Source organism: Chironomus tepperi, unplaced genomic scaffold, assembly GCF_022539635.2.
Source record: "Chironomus tepperi strain 1889 unplaced genomic scaffold, CSIRO-AGI_Ctep_v1 contig_309, whole genome shotgun sequence".
Lineage (NCBI taxonomy): Eukaryota > Metazoa > Arthropoda > Insecta > Diptera > Chironomidae > Chironomus > Chironomus tepperi.
Window position 1 is genome coordinate 2,062,298 of NW_027226431.1, and position 17,863 is coordinate 2,080,160.

At 32.0% G+C, this 17,863-nt stretch overlaps 1 protein-coding gene across 2 annotated transcripts in view; it reads left to right on the plus strand.

Annotated features, from left to right (window-relative positions):
* RhoGEF3 (Rho guanine nucleotide exchange factor 3) overlaps nucleotides 1-17,863 on the plus strand; it is a 191,979-nt gene that overhangs the window by 112,215 nt on the left and 61,901 nt on the right. The window contains exons 5-10 of one of the 2 annotated variants that reach the window (XM_070643000.1): nucleotides 1,381-2,219; nucleotides 2,280-2,663; nucleotides 2,793-3,339; nucleotides 3,406-4,290; nucleotides 4,936-5,439; nucleotides 13,634-13,756. In XM_070643000.1, coding sequence (XP_070499101.1) covers nucleotides 1,381-2,219; nucleotides 2,280-2,663; nucleotides 2,793-3,339; nucleotides 3,406-4,290; nucleotides 4,936-5,439; nucleotides 13,634-13,756 — 3,282 coding nt within the window. Of the gene's footprint in view, nucleotides 1-1,380; nucleotides 2,664-2,792; nucleotides 3,340-3,405; nucleotides 4,291-4,935; nucleotides 5,440-13,633; nucleotides 13,757-17,863 lie in introns of both variants that reach the window. The other variant, XM_070642999.1, reaches the window with a different exon arrangement.

Below are 17,863 nucleotides of genomic sequence, written 5' to 3' on the forward strand. Positions count from 1 at the left end.
TCTTCTACATAATCGCTTTTTGTATGTGGGACAATACAAAAATCTTCTTGTACAACTTTCTATGGAACTGAAAATACAAAATAATTTCAAACAACCTTGAAACTCCAATGATTTTTAATGCCATTCCATAGAATGTAATCTTAAAATCTACAAAAACAAAATTTTGGTTTCGATGATAATTGGATTAAATTGTATCCTCAATGGGTGGGGCACTAAGCATTAACAAATCGACTTATCTGACAATCGGTTTTGGTATTGATAATACAATAGAAATTTTATCAAGTGATAAAAATATTTCAATTCATAAAATTAAACTTTCTTTTCAAATTGTTTTTATATCCAGCACAAATCTCATTTTCATTACTCATTGATGCTTTTATTATTGATTAAATTTTAAATAAATTGAATGTATTTAAATGGCGAAATTGGAGAATAAATAATGCTGCCTTTTATTTCAATTTCTCTAGATGATATTGTAAAGAGCTTGTCTGACAAAAGGAATAATGTCGGTATTATCTGGATATTATTTCATTTGAATGAGAGCAACAAGCGAAATTTATGGGAAGTGGGAGGAAGTTTTCTTGTTTTTTAAGCTTCTTCGGTTTAAATTGTCATCATTTTCTGTCAAATTCAAGGTTAAATCAACAAAAGTAATTTAACGGATTTTCAGAATTTGAAATTTATCACCGAAATTTTCGGAGTTTTTAATAAACAAAAATTTTGGATTTTGGTTAAATTTTATAAAAAAAGTCGTGAAATAAATTAGAAAAACTCATTTAAGATTCATAAAAATATAGTTAAAGTATAATTAAACCACTGTGTTATCCATTAAAAGTGTTACAATATAGAAATTTCCATTGATTGATTAAATAATTCAACATTATTACAAAATTCTAAGAAAATTCAATGAAAATTCTCAAAATTCAATTTAATTATAGAAATATTAACTTTACTTGATGAGAAACATCTTTCCAACAATATTGTTAAGCTGACAAAATTCAACGAAACATTACTCAAACATTTTTATTAAATTCCATCCGACATCACGCAAAAATGCCTAATTTTCACAACAATACCTAACAATGCTTTGTGCTTAAAGAGATAAGAGAAGAAAGTTTCAAACAATTAAGCTTTCAAATGAAATTATGTAAGGATCTCCCTCATTTTCATTCATGCGACCTTGAATTGAAGATAATTCTTGCTTATGCCGCGTAAAGTAAAGGTTCATAGGGGAATATTACAATAGATAAAAGCAATTACTTTATTTTTTAAGCCACAAAAAAAGTTTTCTTTCCAAGTCTAGCAATAAAGATTTTAACTATCATCATTTTTCATTCCACCGTTCTAATGTAAACATTTCCGTTTTATTTATTTTAACAGAGATAAGAAGCAGAAGAATCAACAATCCAAAATTGAGGATAAAAATGCTCAAAACGTTTCAGACAAGAAAAAGAAAGAAGGTGATAAGCAGTCGATAAAGCAATCAAATGATTCATCTGATCAACTTGATTTTAATAATATACCATTGCCTGATATACCAACAAGGAAAAGTAAACATTTAAGTAAAGGAAAAAGTCTTTCTAAAGATACATTATTGCCGACAAGTACAGCGGCAAAAATACAGTCAAAGTGGAAGCAACTAACAGAAAAAGAATACTTTAAGAAGATGCATTATCGTAATTCAAGTTTCGAGAAGAAGCCCACATATCTGTTTGGTGAAAATGTCAAACAGCAACAACAAGCCAAAGATGGAATATTTCTAAATCGCTCCGGGTGGCTTACAACGAGTAGTCAACGACTCGAAAAGGATGTAGAATCACGTAAAGAGAATATCAATAAGTTAAAATTAGCCAATTCAAAGATTGAGGAACTAATATCACGAAGTGAAGCTAGACGAGCAAATCAGCATATGCCCAATTCAAAGGACGATAATGTGACAATATTAAAAATTGATCCGCAATCAGATCCGAAACAAATACTTAACGACCGTCCGGCATATTTGCCAGTAAAAAAGAATATAGCACGTGATGCTCCCCCACCAACTCCAATTCTCAGTCCACCACCAGCATTTCAAGACCATCAAATTCGTAATCGTATTTACGAAATGAAGAATGGAACGAGAATTCAACTTTCTGTGACCGATGATGACGACAATAAAACGCCTACGCCTGTTATTGGCAAGGGAATGGTGTTCTCAAGAAGTTTCGAATACGATAACCGTAAGACGGCAGAATTTAATGAAAACTTCTCACGTAGTTTTGATTTTGACTTCCAATTAGGTGATAAAAGTTTCAATAAAAACTTCCTCAGTCGATATGGGAACTCAATGGCATTTGCTAATCTCACTGGTGTATCACCAAGCTATTTAACCAAAAAGGAAAAAGTTGACCCCGTAATACCAAGTACGGCTTTACCAAATACTTCTGTTTCATCAACAGCAATAACAGCAAATTCAATCTTTCCAAAAGTCATACCAGGAAATAAGGTCAAGATGAGCAATCCAAATTATTATAATCCAAATCACACTTCACTCGACGATAGCGTCACATCAAGACGACCGCAATATGGACGAACAGCTGGTCTACAAACAAACTATAGAAGCTTAGAAACGAGTTCAAAAGTAAACAACAGATTGAATTCATGCGATAGTGGCGCACGTTCAGGTAAATAATTTTGCATATTTTATTGCCATTTCTCATCATCATCATCTCATACTTCCTACACTATGTCACATACTTTCGTTGAAACTCATTTCCATTTCTATATCATCTTCGTTTTCTTATTTACCATAGATTTCTCGAACGATGATCTTGATGATGAAGAAGAAGAGGACGAAGAAGCATCGTCATCGCTCGCATTGAGTTACAAATCAGCTGCGACAACATCATACCTTGAGCCAATTAAAACAGCTACGCGAAACATTACGAAAACATTATTAAACTCACAACAGCAACAGCCCCAACAACAGCAATCATCATTTAGTAAAACAAGATCAATGACGCCTGATATAAGCTTAGATGATTATGATTTGTTGACTGTTGATCGAGCGAATTCAGCATCGAAACGACAACGATCACTAACACCTGAAAAACGCCCAATAACGCCTGAGCTTTTATTTAAGGGCTCAAAATTAACAACGTCACAGACGTCCTTGATGTCACGACAAAGCTCAGGCAATTCACGAAATAGTACATTAGAACGTCAATTGAAGCGATATGAAGATGGAAAATTATCGCGAAGCTCATCGAGTTCAAGTGAAGCCGACAATAATAATCGTTCAAGGCAAAACCGGCCTCCATTTAAGACAACATTTGGAGATTATCGGATAAGACGATCGAGGTAAGTGACAAATTAAAGCACTTCAGTTCAATTAGACTAATTAATTTCTCAAATCTCATCCTACAGATCTTTACAGCTCTCAGAAAGATCACCAAATCGATCGTCATTATTACAAAAGCTTGTTGTTCGCATTGGCAACACAGCAACGCCACAACAAGCAAAACAACCATCAAAATATCGTAGCAATGTAGAAAAAGCAGCTGCTGATTATACGCACACGCGAAGTAAAACAACATTAAATATGCCAATAAACAAATACAGTTCACAATCATTACGCAATAGTGATAATTCATTACCTAGCAGTAGTGCACAAGCAAAATCGTTTGATTTGCTTGATTTCAATGGAAAATTAAGTGTCGATTATGGCTTTGAATCGGATAGTAAAAGTAAATCATTTGATGATGATTATTGTTATAATGTAAAAGGTCCACGTAATGGAAATAATACAAAAAATGTATTTAGCGGAAATCGAGCATTTAGTCAAGATAGAGTATTGTTAGTTCCTCCCGTCACATCACTATCTAAATCATTAAGGAATAGTCCACGTAATTATGGAAGTCGTTTATATGATCACGACATGTTATATGATGTAGTCTCAAGAAATCAACAAACACGTTCACCTATATTGAATTATAATAGTCGTATACCACAGAACTTGCCAGTGTCCCGTGATAGATCGCCCGTAGGTGGAAAGAGACGCGATCGAGAGCGAGATCGAGATAGAGACCGTGATTATAAAAAGAATTCAAGTAATTTCCTAAAACCGAGAACGACAACCACACCTAATCGATCGCCAAATCGCTCGCCATCAGATTCCGATGATTCAATAAATGAGAATGTAAATAAAGTATTGAAAGACAAGAGTCTGATTACGGAATATCTGTTTGGATTAAAACGTAAGCAACAAGCAAATCGATCGGCTAATCAAAGTGGAACGTCATCGTCTGGAAGGTACTAGATAATAATAAAAAAACACATAATACAGAGTATAGAGATGTAGCACGTAAATCTCATAATTTTGTAGTTATTAACTGTCAAATTAAAAAAATTTCATAAAGAATTTAACTAATATAAATCTAATCTAATCGTTAAAACTATTGTGCAGCATAGAATCAAAACCAAAATTGATTGAATGAATTTACTAACGATTAAACTTACTAATCAGTAGGTTAGAATATCTAAAAAAATACTAAACTGAATGAATTTTATGCCCTGCAACTCTTAAACCCCCTTCGAAACGCTGACAATGGCATGCAATTATAGTGCTTAGCATCAATGCCCTTCTATCTAGTTAATGTTAACATTTTTTTCGTATTTTTTTTTCTAATTCCACTCATCACTAATTTACTAATTCCACTAAAAAAAAGTAATAATAATATAAATATGTACACAATTATGTATAAAAAAAGAATATACTTTATTTTTGTACTTCTTCATCATGAAAATCCTAGCTTATGTACGCACAAAAACAAATGATTTTTTGAAAACAATTACACACACTCAGATAAAAAGTAATATGTAGCTTCTTATTAATCAAATGGCAAATTCATAAATTTCGTCAAAACATTATTATTAATAATTTTCGATTACTTACAGTTGCACATCGAGTAGCTGCGAAATATGGCCACAAAGAAGAAATAGTGGCAAAAAGTATTCATCAAATGATAGTAAGAATGTTAATGGCCCAAATAAGATTAATGTGAATAATGATAGTGATTCGAGTGTCAATAATGTTAAAATAAGTGTCAATACGCAAAAGCAGAGACAACAAGCATTTCGTTGTGTCAATTTAAGTGCTAATACATTTAATAGTGGATGTGGTGGCAAAAATGGGGGTAGTACGACCATAAAAGTAAATGATGTAAATTGTACATCGGCATTATTGAAAGCAAATAAGCTTAACAATAGTTCAATAATCTTTCTTGGTGATTGTGAAATGCCGATTACAAAGAGTGGTGTTGTTGAACATAAAAATAGTGGAAGTGATTCTAGTGCCAATAAAGCTGCTGGAGATAATAGCAAATATACACAGAAAATACAAATTACTAATAACGGTAGTGAATTGAAGCAACAATTTGCGGCATCAAGTCAACAAATACGGTAAGTTAAATTGACATATTGTATTAAGCTTGTACACCTAGACGGTGGAAATATATTGAATAATCCTACATACCTTATACACGTAGCTCACAATTCAATTTCAATTTACCCAAAACCTATTTAAATGTCATTCTATCGAATATTGCAGATAAATGCTTGAAAATTGGATGCAAAGTCTTCTTTTTCCGAGTCTTTGTTGGGTTTTAAAAACAAGCTTTTGTAAGACATAATGTTGATGTTTTGTCTATTTTGAGTTTTGTGAGTAGACAGTGCAATTGAATAGGAAATTCGATGTTCCGGGCATGAGATTAGTCGATTTTATGCAATAAGTCACAATGTACGCTGTTCTTGTTTTGTTTTTGAATGTAGGAAGAATAAGCTGAACTTTACAGGTCAAAAGAGGTTCTATATCAGAGGTTGATAACCAGTGTGCCGTCGCAAATTTTTGGAAATACCATGAACCATATCTCATATGCGGCTTACTGTTATTAATTAAAGTCAAAAATGGTTTCGGTAATGGTTGGTTGCAAACCTTATGATCATTACCCAGATTTTGGGATTGGTACCTTTTAGGCTTGGCAATTTTGGATAAGGCTTTACCATATCCGTTAGTCTACCTATCCCGGGAACATGGAGCCAGTTAAAACTAAAATGATGGAATACATTTGTGTCAGTTGGACTCTATAGTGCCATGATACACAGGATATTCACCATTAGGGCACAAGGCATACACTTGACATTTGCTCATCTTCGGATTCAGACTTCGGTTTCCTCAATCCCCCTGAATATTATTGAGATTAAGATCAATATGCAACTCTATCATATTATCTAACACTAAATCATAACTTGTAGATTGTGCAATCCAAAAATATGGCATAAAACCAAACATTTTTCCAACAAAATCAAGAGCAGCAATAACAACTTTCCCCTTTATCTTTGGCGGTGAGCCATAAAATTTAAAAATCTAAAGTCTAGACTAATTCACACCAACCAAAATGCTATTAAACGTCAATTCTGGCTACGTCCAACACACACCCACCTACAAAGCTTTTCTCACTTGTTTTCATTCCAAACGCCAAAATTGATTTTTAATCAGATTAAAATTTCCCTAAAAAAAGAAGCGAAATAAAGACACAGACACAAAAGACAGTCAAATCAAGCTTCTATTTAATTTAAAATTCAATATTGTAAGCAATACGATACAGCCAAGGGTTCTTTGTACTCAAACAGCATGAATAGTATTGAATAAATATCAAATGAAAAGTGGATGAACCGAGAAATACATTACAGGAATTGAGATTGTTTGTATTTTTAAGGAAGTTTTACAATTTCTGAAAATTTAGGATTTAGGAAACTTTTGAATCTTGAATCTAGATTGTTGACATAAATAGCTGTTGTGAATGTAATACAGTAGTCAGGAATCAGGCTTTACTTAGTCAAGATCAGAATGTCAAGAAAGATATCTGATTATTTCACAATAAAACCAAAACAAAATTCTTCAATTTTGAATGAAAACATTCAGAATCTTGGAAGTGCAATCAAACAAGAACTTCAAGAAAATTGTGAAATTCGAGGAAGTTTAGAAATAGAAAAACATCAAATTCAAGGAATCAAACCATCAATTATAAACAACATCAAGCATGAGCCTGAAACAGAACTTCAGATAGTACTTAAACAACCCGTCCAATCTACAACATTAAAAAGTTCAAATCTGGATGGAAATAAGTCATCAAATAACAAAACTAACAATATAAAGCAACAGAAGAACAAGCAAACAGTTCTTAAAGCCTCATCATTCACACTCGAATGCGATTTTGATGGAAAATTTTTTAAAAATAAAGGTGAACTTCTGAGACATTTCAAAGCAGCTCATTTACCGAAAGTCAAATGTGACATTTGTTGTGGTGAATATAACGTTATAGCGATTGGTGCTCATAAAAGATTGACTCATGCAACAGGACCAGAAGTAAAATGTAACATTTGCTTGAAAAGCTTTAAATCATCAAGAAATTTAAGAGGGCATATGGATATACATCTTAAAAAGTATTCCTGTAATATTTGCAACGAAAAATTAGTGAATTTAAACTCACTCAAAAAGCACATAATAGCAAAGCATGAAAATTCGAGGAATTTTGAATGCAAATTTTGCTCTAAAAAATTTAATTTTAAAAATCATGTAGAAGATCATGAGAAGCTTCATGATAAAAATCGTCCTAAACCTTTCAAATGTCAAAAGTGCAGCTACTCAACGCATGTTAGAAACACTTTTAATAAACATCTAAATGCTCATAAAAATAAGGAAGAGAAACTTGCATTAATTAAAAATCCAATAAAATGCGACAAATGTCCAGCATTATTTAAAAATAGACGAGGTTTAAAGTGCCATAGATTCACAGTTCATCCAAAAGAATTATTTCAGTGCGATTTATGTGGAAAATACTCTAAATCAAAGACCGCATTAAAACTACATATTAAAAATCATATTAAAAACAAGGGTGACATATCTTGGTACAAAACAAGACAATTTTAAAGTCAATTTATAGGAACAGCCTAATCTATCCTTTAAATGAAGTTTTATTATTCTTTTATCAACTGAATAAAAAATCGAATCAAGAAAATAATTTCATTTGTCTAAAAATCACTGTCTACTTTCTTTTACTGTCTTTAATCTATAGAGCCTTCCCTTTTTGCATTACGATTACTAAATCCTTGATGAAACTAATCTTAGTGAACAGTTAATGACTAGTAATTTTTATAGAATAATATAATGCTTGAAAGCTGCAGACATTGGGACTACTAATCTATTGTACCACACCCTTTATAGTGGAACCTGAACCACTTGCAAGCTACTGCAAATTGCAAGGACACGCGTACGTCATAGGACCTTTTAATATATCCAGTTTCAATTCGTATGCGATAGGTTTCGTAAAGAAAATCATCCAGACACTAGTATATCCTTCTATACTTAGCAGTGAAGATGCATTATATGTCAAAGACCTCAAAACTACACTTAACTCATGAAACGAGTCTCGTAACTATAACGGCGAAATGGAAAAGGAGTTTCGAAAATTAGACATGACCTGGGATTGAACCCAGGACTTTTGGAACGTAAGGCCAACGCTCTATCATTTAGACCATTGATACCACTTCATCGCTATCAATTTTCTTGCAAATATCTTTTAACTAGTCTTCCGAACTGGATAAATTTTTTGATTTGGGTTTTTCGTAAAATAATTGATTTTGTATTGATTTTATCGAAGCCAAGAAGACTTTTTAGTAAATTTTGTCTGAAATTGCAGGCATGCAGCCATGAAAAAACTATAAGATCTAAAAATGCAATAAATACAGGCCTGTAGCTCTTAACTGAACCCTATTTAACCCTGTTTAACCGGAACTTTAGCTTCCAATTCTTACTTACTCATGCCTTACTCGGTCTCTAAATTATCGATTTCTTATTCTTCATAAAACTGATCCCTTCTAAATATTTCATGAGTTCTAACATTTATTTGATAAAAATTCAAATTAAAGCCGTGTCGATAACATTCTTTGTAAAACTTTCCAGATCCTTTAACAATGTTGAGATTTAAAAGACTTAAAATATCTTCAGCCTACACAAAAAAGGAAGCAAGACATGAAATGGTTTATGACGCAACTTCCCACATTTTAATGAAATGTCGCGAAATTTATATTTATGAGTAACTTACCTTGTTGATCCTTAATTTGGTTTGAGATTGTTAAACAAAAAATATGGATGTAATAAATATGAAGCATAATTTTTATGTAAGGCAGTGGTGGACAACCTATAATTTTTGGCGGGACAACTTGGTGGTTAGCTTCGACCAAAACCGCATGCTACACTAATGTGCCGCGACACACAGGTTGCAGTCAATATTGTTGGAAATGATATCAACCGTATGCCGTGTACGGTTTCGGTCGAGGCTTACCAACAAGGTGTGCCCCGAAAAACAAAAGGTTGTCCACCACTGATTAAAGGACAAATATCCTTAAGGATCAAGTTGAGTAGCAATTCATAGAAGAAATAAATTAATTAGATTAAATAGGCTGACGCTTCCTTCTATTGTACATCCCAAAGGGACTTGTTGGTAAATTAAGATTTTAAGTATCGGATAAAATTTAATCTTTATCTTCCGAGAAATCTATCATTTGAAATCCCACAAGCAGATGGGGATGTGTAGTCCAACAGACATAAAAATTATGTACGATCCATTTATAATTTAAAATCAATATTTGGGTCCGAATATATCCTTTTATTATCATATCTCTTTATAGATTTCATCAATTTTAGTAATCTCTAAAGGATCCGTATCATCATTAACGCTCGTCATCGCAAAAAATCACACGAATAAATGACGGTCAGATTTGGATGAATAGCCCTTTACAAATTAAGCTCGTTGTGGAAGGGTTTCATATACAATTTTTTGTACTTCTTCTTCCTTCATTCAATTTTGTGAGCTTTTTTAATCAAGCCTTATTACTTCATTTCTCTTACGGCTGTGTATTTTATGAAAAAAATATGCAAACAATCTTTAGAGATTATTAAAATTTTTATGGATACGATGAAATGATTAAAAAGAATAGATTTTTTGAGGAAAAAGAAGATATTAAATTGCTTTTAAAGGATTTATAGAAATAATGATATTCTGAATTAATGAGTTTTAGGCATAGGGCATTCTTGGCATAGATGGTTATTCAGCAGAATTAAGATTGTTCAATATAAGTCAGCTTACTCACTTGATTTAGTACAATTAATGTTATTCAACTGATTTAGTACAATTTAAGCTTATTCAGTTGATTTAGTACAATTTAGTACAATTCAGGTGATTTAGAACAATTTAGCTTATTCACCTGATTTAGTACAATTTGGCTTATTCAGCTGATTTAGTACAATTTAAGTTTATTCAGCTGATTTAGTACAATTTAGTTTATTCAGCTGATTTAGTACAATTTTGCTTAATCAGCTGACTTAGTACAATTTAAGCTTATTCAGCTAACTTAGTACAATTTAAGCTTATTCAGCTAACTTATTGCAATTTAGCTTATTCAGCTCAATCCAGCTACGAAAGTACAATTCAGATTATTCAACACAATTCTTGTTTTTCTGTTTAATTCAACTCAGTCAGTACAATTCAGTATTATTCAGCTTCTTCTTAGAATTCACTTCATTCAGCCTATTGTTTAAATTCCATTCAAATACTCAACAAAAAACCTTCAATCTAAATTTAAGATGTCTTTAAAAATATTGAACTTTTATTCAAAATCTATGAATAAAGTATGCTAAAATCAACCTTTTTCGTATTTACTTATTACTCTTCTATCTCGTTGTTTAAATGTTCTTTACGCTAAACTTTACTCACGAATGAAGTGTTACTTAACATATTTTCTATGCTGTTTCGTATTTATAATACATTTAATGTAAATAATCAAAAAAAAATACAAAAGTTTTCTTGTTTTTTTGGGAAAGCAAACTTTGTGTAAGCAAAAAACTTTGCCTTGAAGCAATTTAAAGAGACTCTCATAACGGAATGATGAAAACGGAAAAGCCTTTTTTTGGTTGTTGCTGGAAAATATGTCAAAAAACCTTGGTATTCAGTATGAAAAATGCATTGTTGTCAGATCGTAAGGATATTTACTCAAAAAGAAAAAGAACCAAATTCATCCTTCAAAAAAATAAAATAAAGATATCATCATAATAATCATACTCGTTAACAGAAGGCTTTCAACCGGTTGTGAAATATGAAAATCTTCAATCCACTTCATCTAACATGAATTCGTTTTGTTAAAAGTTCTAAGAAGATTTTCCTTTTGGGGATGAGATTTCTTTCTTTCTCTTTTTTGGTAGTTCTGTAGTCATAGTTTTTGTTGTACATATTCATATATATGTAGTCTCAACCACAAATTTTTAATAATGTTTAGTTCAAGAGAGTATAATACTTGCTATGAAGATGAAGTTTAAACACATGTATGGTAATTTATATGGGTACTTTTAATCCTTATGATGATTTTGGCTGAATTTTAATTTTTTGAGGGTTTTTTAGATTGAGAAGTTTTGTTCAGTGATTGCAAAGGTGTTGTTGCTTCTTACTTTGTTGGTTGTACAGAATAATTAATACTTTTTCTAACTTCAGTTTCCTGTTATAAGTTGTTCTTCATAGGGTTATGTCGTGAACATTGTGAGAATCCTTTTCAAATCCTCAATAATCTATATAATGATTGAGAGAACCAGTATCTGGTGGGAACGGAACCCAGGTACTCATGAAATAGTGATATAAATATTGGGTCTCTTTGCTAACCACCCAGCCACAGAGGCTTTAATCTTGCACTGGAAGATTTGTCTGGTAATGACTTTAAAGCTCTATACCTGAGACTCCACTCAGCAAGTTAGTTCGAATCGTAATTTCAAAGCCAAAACAGAAATTGCTTTTGATTATTAACTCTGGTGGAAATAAATTGATATTTTAACAAAATTAAAAGATAGAATTTCATTTAATCATAATCCTGAACAGACAAAGAGACCAGTATTAGTTTCCGGAGTGGTATTTCTGCATTATGAAAGCATCCTGAATTTTCAAAAATTAGCTCAAAATCTCCTTAAGGACCTAACCTAAATTCAAAAAATCTATACTCTTTGCCTTCTTCTTACATTTTATTCTGAACTTAAGAAAATTAAATCAAATTAAATTTCTCATCTCATTCCATCTGCATCATCTTATCCAAGGAAAGGAATAAGAAAAGTAAAAAAAAATTTGAAAGTCATGTTCTGAAAGAATATTTTAAAGGATTTGCATTACGAAGAATTTTTTGTCTAATGCTCTTGACTTTGGGCTTCTTGAAAAGTTATTTTCCAGATCGGATGACTTAGCTTCCTTTGAGACTTATCGATTTTTGCTTGTTTTGTAAAAAAAATTGTTCAAGTCTTCATATTATTCATAAAAAATGATGATGAGGGGATTATTGATGGCTCACAAAGCTTCATTTACAAATCAATTTTAACGATGCAATATTAAATCATTTCATCAGACTTTATGCAATTACATTAATAACACATTGCGATTCAAATTGAGAGAAATGAAAATGCTTTGACATAAAAATTGTTCATGTAACTTATTGACAAAATCGACTTAAAGCTAATTTATTGCATAAAATGTATGAAAAGTCAGTGTAATCTTCTCATGTAGAGATGATGAATGTATTACACATGATTTCGCAGAATATATATTTCTTCAGATCGTTCTACCTCATAGAATCAGTGGTGGGCAACCTCGCGGCACACGTTGGTGGTAAGCCTCGACCAAAGCTGCACATGGTGAATGGTTCTTGGCATTTTCAAACATATTTGACAACACACAACTGTTACCAAGATACACAACTGTTGCTTAGACACATTAGGTTGTCAATCACACAACTGTTATCCAGACAAACAACTGTTGTTCAGTCACACTAGATTGACAACCACACAACTGTTGTTCGGACACACAACTGTTGTCCAGACACACAACTGTTGTCCAGACACACCACTGTTGTCCAAACACACAACTGTTGTCCAAACACACAACTGTTGTCCAGTCACACAACTATTGTCCAGACACCCAGGTTGCCCACCACTGTCATAGACTGAATGTGTTTAATATAAATTCTTGGCTCTTCTGTGCTGTAGATGATGCCGATTTAAATTGCATGAATTTTTCATCATTGAACTCAGAAATGTGAATGTTTATTGATACTAGGAACATTTGTGGGTTTCGGTTTCTCTGTTTGCTTAAATTTATTGAAAAATGGAAGTAAATCAATGGATATTTTTTGGTATTGTATGTAAACCCTGTGGTAAAGAAATAAGTAACATACCAAAAGAGTAACATGAAAATTGTATTTTGGGACAATTTAAAATGAAATTTAAGGGTGAAGTCATTGTGAGAATGGGAATTTAGTGGCTGTTGCATCGGATTATTCAATATGTGCGTTGGGAAATGGATGCAACTGCTGTGCGTCATTCTTTAAGGTTCTTAATAAAATTCAAGCGGTATTGAGTAGCTATACCTTAAAAATCACCCAAAAACCGTCATCATTACCCATAACCTCAAAACAATTATCCACGGATTATTCAATTGCTTCCACCTAAACCTTTAAAATTCTCATCTAATAATTTACCTAATATCAATTATACCTTTAATTTCAGTGCTCAAAATTACACGAAAGGAAAATTCTTCACTCCATCGACATCATCAAATGTCGTCCGTCAACGACGACATTTTACTCGTCTCCAAAGTAGATCTTTACCCAGGTCATTCATGAGATCACGGTGAGTGTCTAATTTACTTTTATTTTCACAAAAAAATAAAAAACACTTAACATCAGCTGTAATCTCACTTTATGGTCGAATCTTTAAAAAAGGACAAATCTAGACTGCAGCACGTGTCCACATTAAAGATTCATCTTCAATACTAAAGCTAATTAATAGGGATACTTAATCTTGTCTTAGACATTTCTCCATTCAACAAATTGTGTTTCACACCTGTTAGCTTGCATCCATTATGTCCATAAAAAAGAGAGGTTGCTGCTTAAGCAGATAGAGCAGGGTTGTTCGAACTTTATTGTGCAATAGCACATGTTGGTGGAAATCGCACGTGGCATGCGGTTTATGGCATTTTTAAAATTCATACTAGTGTGTCGCGGAACTGCTGTTTGAGTTCTCAATATTCCTAACTGGCAGAAGTTGTCGAAAGATACAGCTGTCTACAGACATTCTCTAAACGCAGCAATGAGCCCTTATACACTCCAGCCAATATAGTAACTAAGAAGTGCCACATCATACAGTTTGAACAGCACTGACATAAAAAGTTCAAGGAACAAAAAATTTTTTCTATCATCGTCTTCAACAGAACGTGACCGATGAGATATTGAGATTTTATTAGGTGTAATATATCTCTAAACTCATACATTACTTGCCCAATCTTCATTTACTTACATTCCAAACAAATTGATTATCTTACATAATTGAAACATTTAGTGAATAATTTATGACATACCTTATTTATAGACATGACCATCTTGTGTAACGTATTTTTAAATTTTGAAATTAAGCTTTCTTAACCGATCAAGCTTCACTCAAAAAACCTCAATAAAGTCTTTAAATGTGTTAGTAATTCTCTCATTTTTGTACCGATAACCGATCGGTGCATGCACATAAGTACAGTGTGAGAGAGAACCGCTTAAGTATGACGTCACGGACATTTCACTCAGCCGTTGTGTACGTTAAAATGAAGTAAAGTTAGAGAGAAATGAGAGTAAGAAATGTTAGTCATTTTTAGTCTGTATGTACTGGATTGCTGAGTTTTAATTGAGCTGTCGGCGCAGAAGCACTCTCCGTGTCCGTTAAAAATATTATTTTTCTCTGTATATTCCTTTCGGTTATAAGAATATTTAAAATTTTTTACTTGTTTTTGTGAATGAGAATTAAATTGTGCCTTTTTTTATTAGTAGTCATCAATTTTGTGTACAGAGGTCAAATATCAATTTGCAAATTAAAAGAGAGATACGAGGAGAAATGAATTAATGAATTTTGTGGAATAAAAGTCGTGTCTTTTGCAAAATTAAATAGGAACGGTCATTTTATAGCTGATTTTTTTGCCTTTAATTACTACCTGCCGTTTCTTTATGACTTACGTTGAATAATTGTTGATTGGAAGGTGGAATATAAAAAAAAGATAGGTGTACGGTTATATGCTGATCAATGTCTCAGACAGTACAGTAATAATGACTATCTCCTTTAGAATTCTCAATTCAAAGTTGAATGTACAAGAACATGTAAACTAAATGCATGAAACTAAAGTCTTTCCTCATGTTCTTCCCATTTATCATTACACAATAAGATTCTACGAGTGAAAGAGAAATATTAGAAAGAAATAAGAAATAAGAATAATCATAAAATATGGGTGAAGAAGTTACACAATATGAAATGGTGAATTCACATACAGACAATAGTAATAATAATGATTCTACTGGTTGTGGCGAGCAAAATGTGAAAGGAGATTCAATTGATGAAGTGGATAAAACAATTGTGGAATTGTCTCAGCCAGCATCGCTATCATCTGATGATGAATGTAATAAAATTAAATTTATTGAAAAGTGTGAAGAAATTAAAAAAAATTGTGATGATGGTGATGATAATTTAGTGATGCAGCATAAGCAACAAATGGATAAAAGTGCAAAAAAAGTATCAAATGTAAATGGTCATAAACCGCACGAGGTTTCAATTGAAAAGTCAAAAAAGTGGTACAATATAAGTTTTATAAATCGTGGTAATCATATTAATAATGGAAATGCCATTAATGCGACTGCTGTCGCTGCAAATTCAAGGAGCAACAATTCAAACGAAAAGAAAAATTCTGACAAAATGGATAAGCGACACAGCTGGCACTTAAACGATACAGCAGTTGTTGAAATGTGAGTTTATTTTGCCTGCTCCTCAATACTCTCAATTTACTACTCATTCCTAGTTTACTTTTTACTTACGCTTCTGTTATTGCTACGAAAATTATTTTGTGGGCTCTATATTCTCTGCCGTACATGTTTACATTCTTGTTTGTGTGCGTTCTCTTACCAATAAATCCATATTCTCCATATTATTTTTGTGTTGTTCTTGTTCCTCAAGAATCCGAAATGTGCATGCACAACACAATAAGAAGTATGAAGAGGAAAGATGTCATGAATGTAGTCAACAAAGATTAGAAAAGAGGGATGAATAAGAGACGAAAGGAAGAAGAAATTTTTTGTATGATTTCAATAAGTCTGTTCGTCTTCGAAAAATATTGAATTTTGGAAGTAATAAATTATTTTTACATTTTTGACTTCCATTGAGACATCAAAATCAGCGGTAAAATCGATTATCCTTGAGGCGTTATCTTCGTATCTGTATCGCGAATTTTGATTGAATCCAAATATCCATAAATGACAAAAAGAAGTTGAAGTTATTTCCATGCTTTATTTGGAAGTGTGTAATGTTCTGTAGGTTAATTTTATCAGAGTCTCCTTGATACTATGTCCAAAAGATTGAATATTAAGTCTGATTGATGCATTTTGAATATTTAAAGCTTGCTTCAATTATTTTCAGATATTTTTCTCATTTTACTTCAATTTCAAGTTTGCTCTATATTTTATGGCATGATATTCTGCAATTAAATAAAGATAATACTTAGATTCCACTTACAATCCAGTTTATATAGCTCTAACTGGATGTTTCAAACAATATTTCTAAATTTGGATCAATTTTAATGTGCAAATTAAAATTTTTAAGATTTTACCTCAATTCATAATTTATGGCAAGTAATTCTCAGCTGCAATCTTTGAATTGACAATTTCCTTTAATGTTTGTGCTATTAAAATGATTTTAATGTGTCACGGAGCACTAAAATTAATAAATTTCAACTTTATGCCATTAAAATTTTTATGTAAACAAATAAAAAGGGTTTGCAAGTATGAAAATTTGAATAAATTTGAATTTTTAAAATCCGTTAAATTGTCAAAAAAACTCTAAAACCGCGAAAGTTCATCTACATTCCACATCTCCCATAGAAACATGAAAATTCACTTGAACACAAAAAAAATCCAATCAAAATTCTACAAATGGCATAAATTTTCCCTCAACACACCACATCGTGTTAAGATGAATACATGCAGATAAATATTCCACCGAGAATATGAAGCCATAGACATGCATCCATACTGATTCCATCTACCAACATTGATTTCAAATATTTTTCCTTCATTTAAGGAAATTTTCATAAATTTTTATGATCTTTCGCTAAATTGCGTCAAAAAATTTACTTTTCTTATAACGAGAATAAGACAAATTTGATAGACATAAAGCGCCATCGATTAAGATTTATGATATTTGCATAAAGAATATATGAGTAATAAAAAAAATGTATGAATATTGGGAAAGAGAGGAAAAGACTTTTTTTTTATGACAGCTCATTAAATGTTGTTATTTGTCATAATACATTTAATATTTAAATACTGTCTAGTTCAGATAAGCGAGGAACCTCTTTTTGGACTATTAGAAAGCAATTCATAAAATAATAATCTTATTTTGGTCACATTTTGTTAAGGGGGGTTTTCACCAATTGCGTAAGACAAAGAAGAATGACTTTTTGGATCACTCAATCTTACTTGAAAGCGATACTTAAATAGTGATTGATTACTAAGGGGTTATCCACATATGATGTCTATCATGAATTGTAGCGTTAAGAGTATTATAACACTATGTAGTGATTGATGCAAGATTGATGAGTGATTAGCTGAGATGGGAATCGAACCCACATACTCATAATATAACATTACATATATTCGGTCTGTTGGCTAACCATTCGGTCACAGAGGCCTTACTATAGCAATGGCAAACTCGACT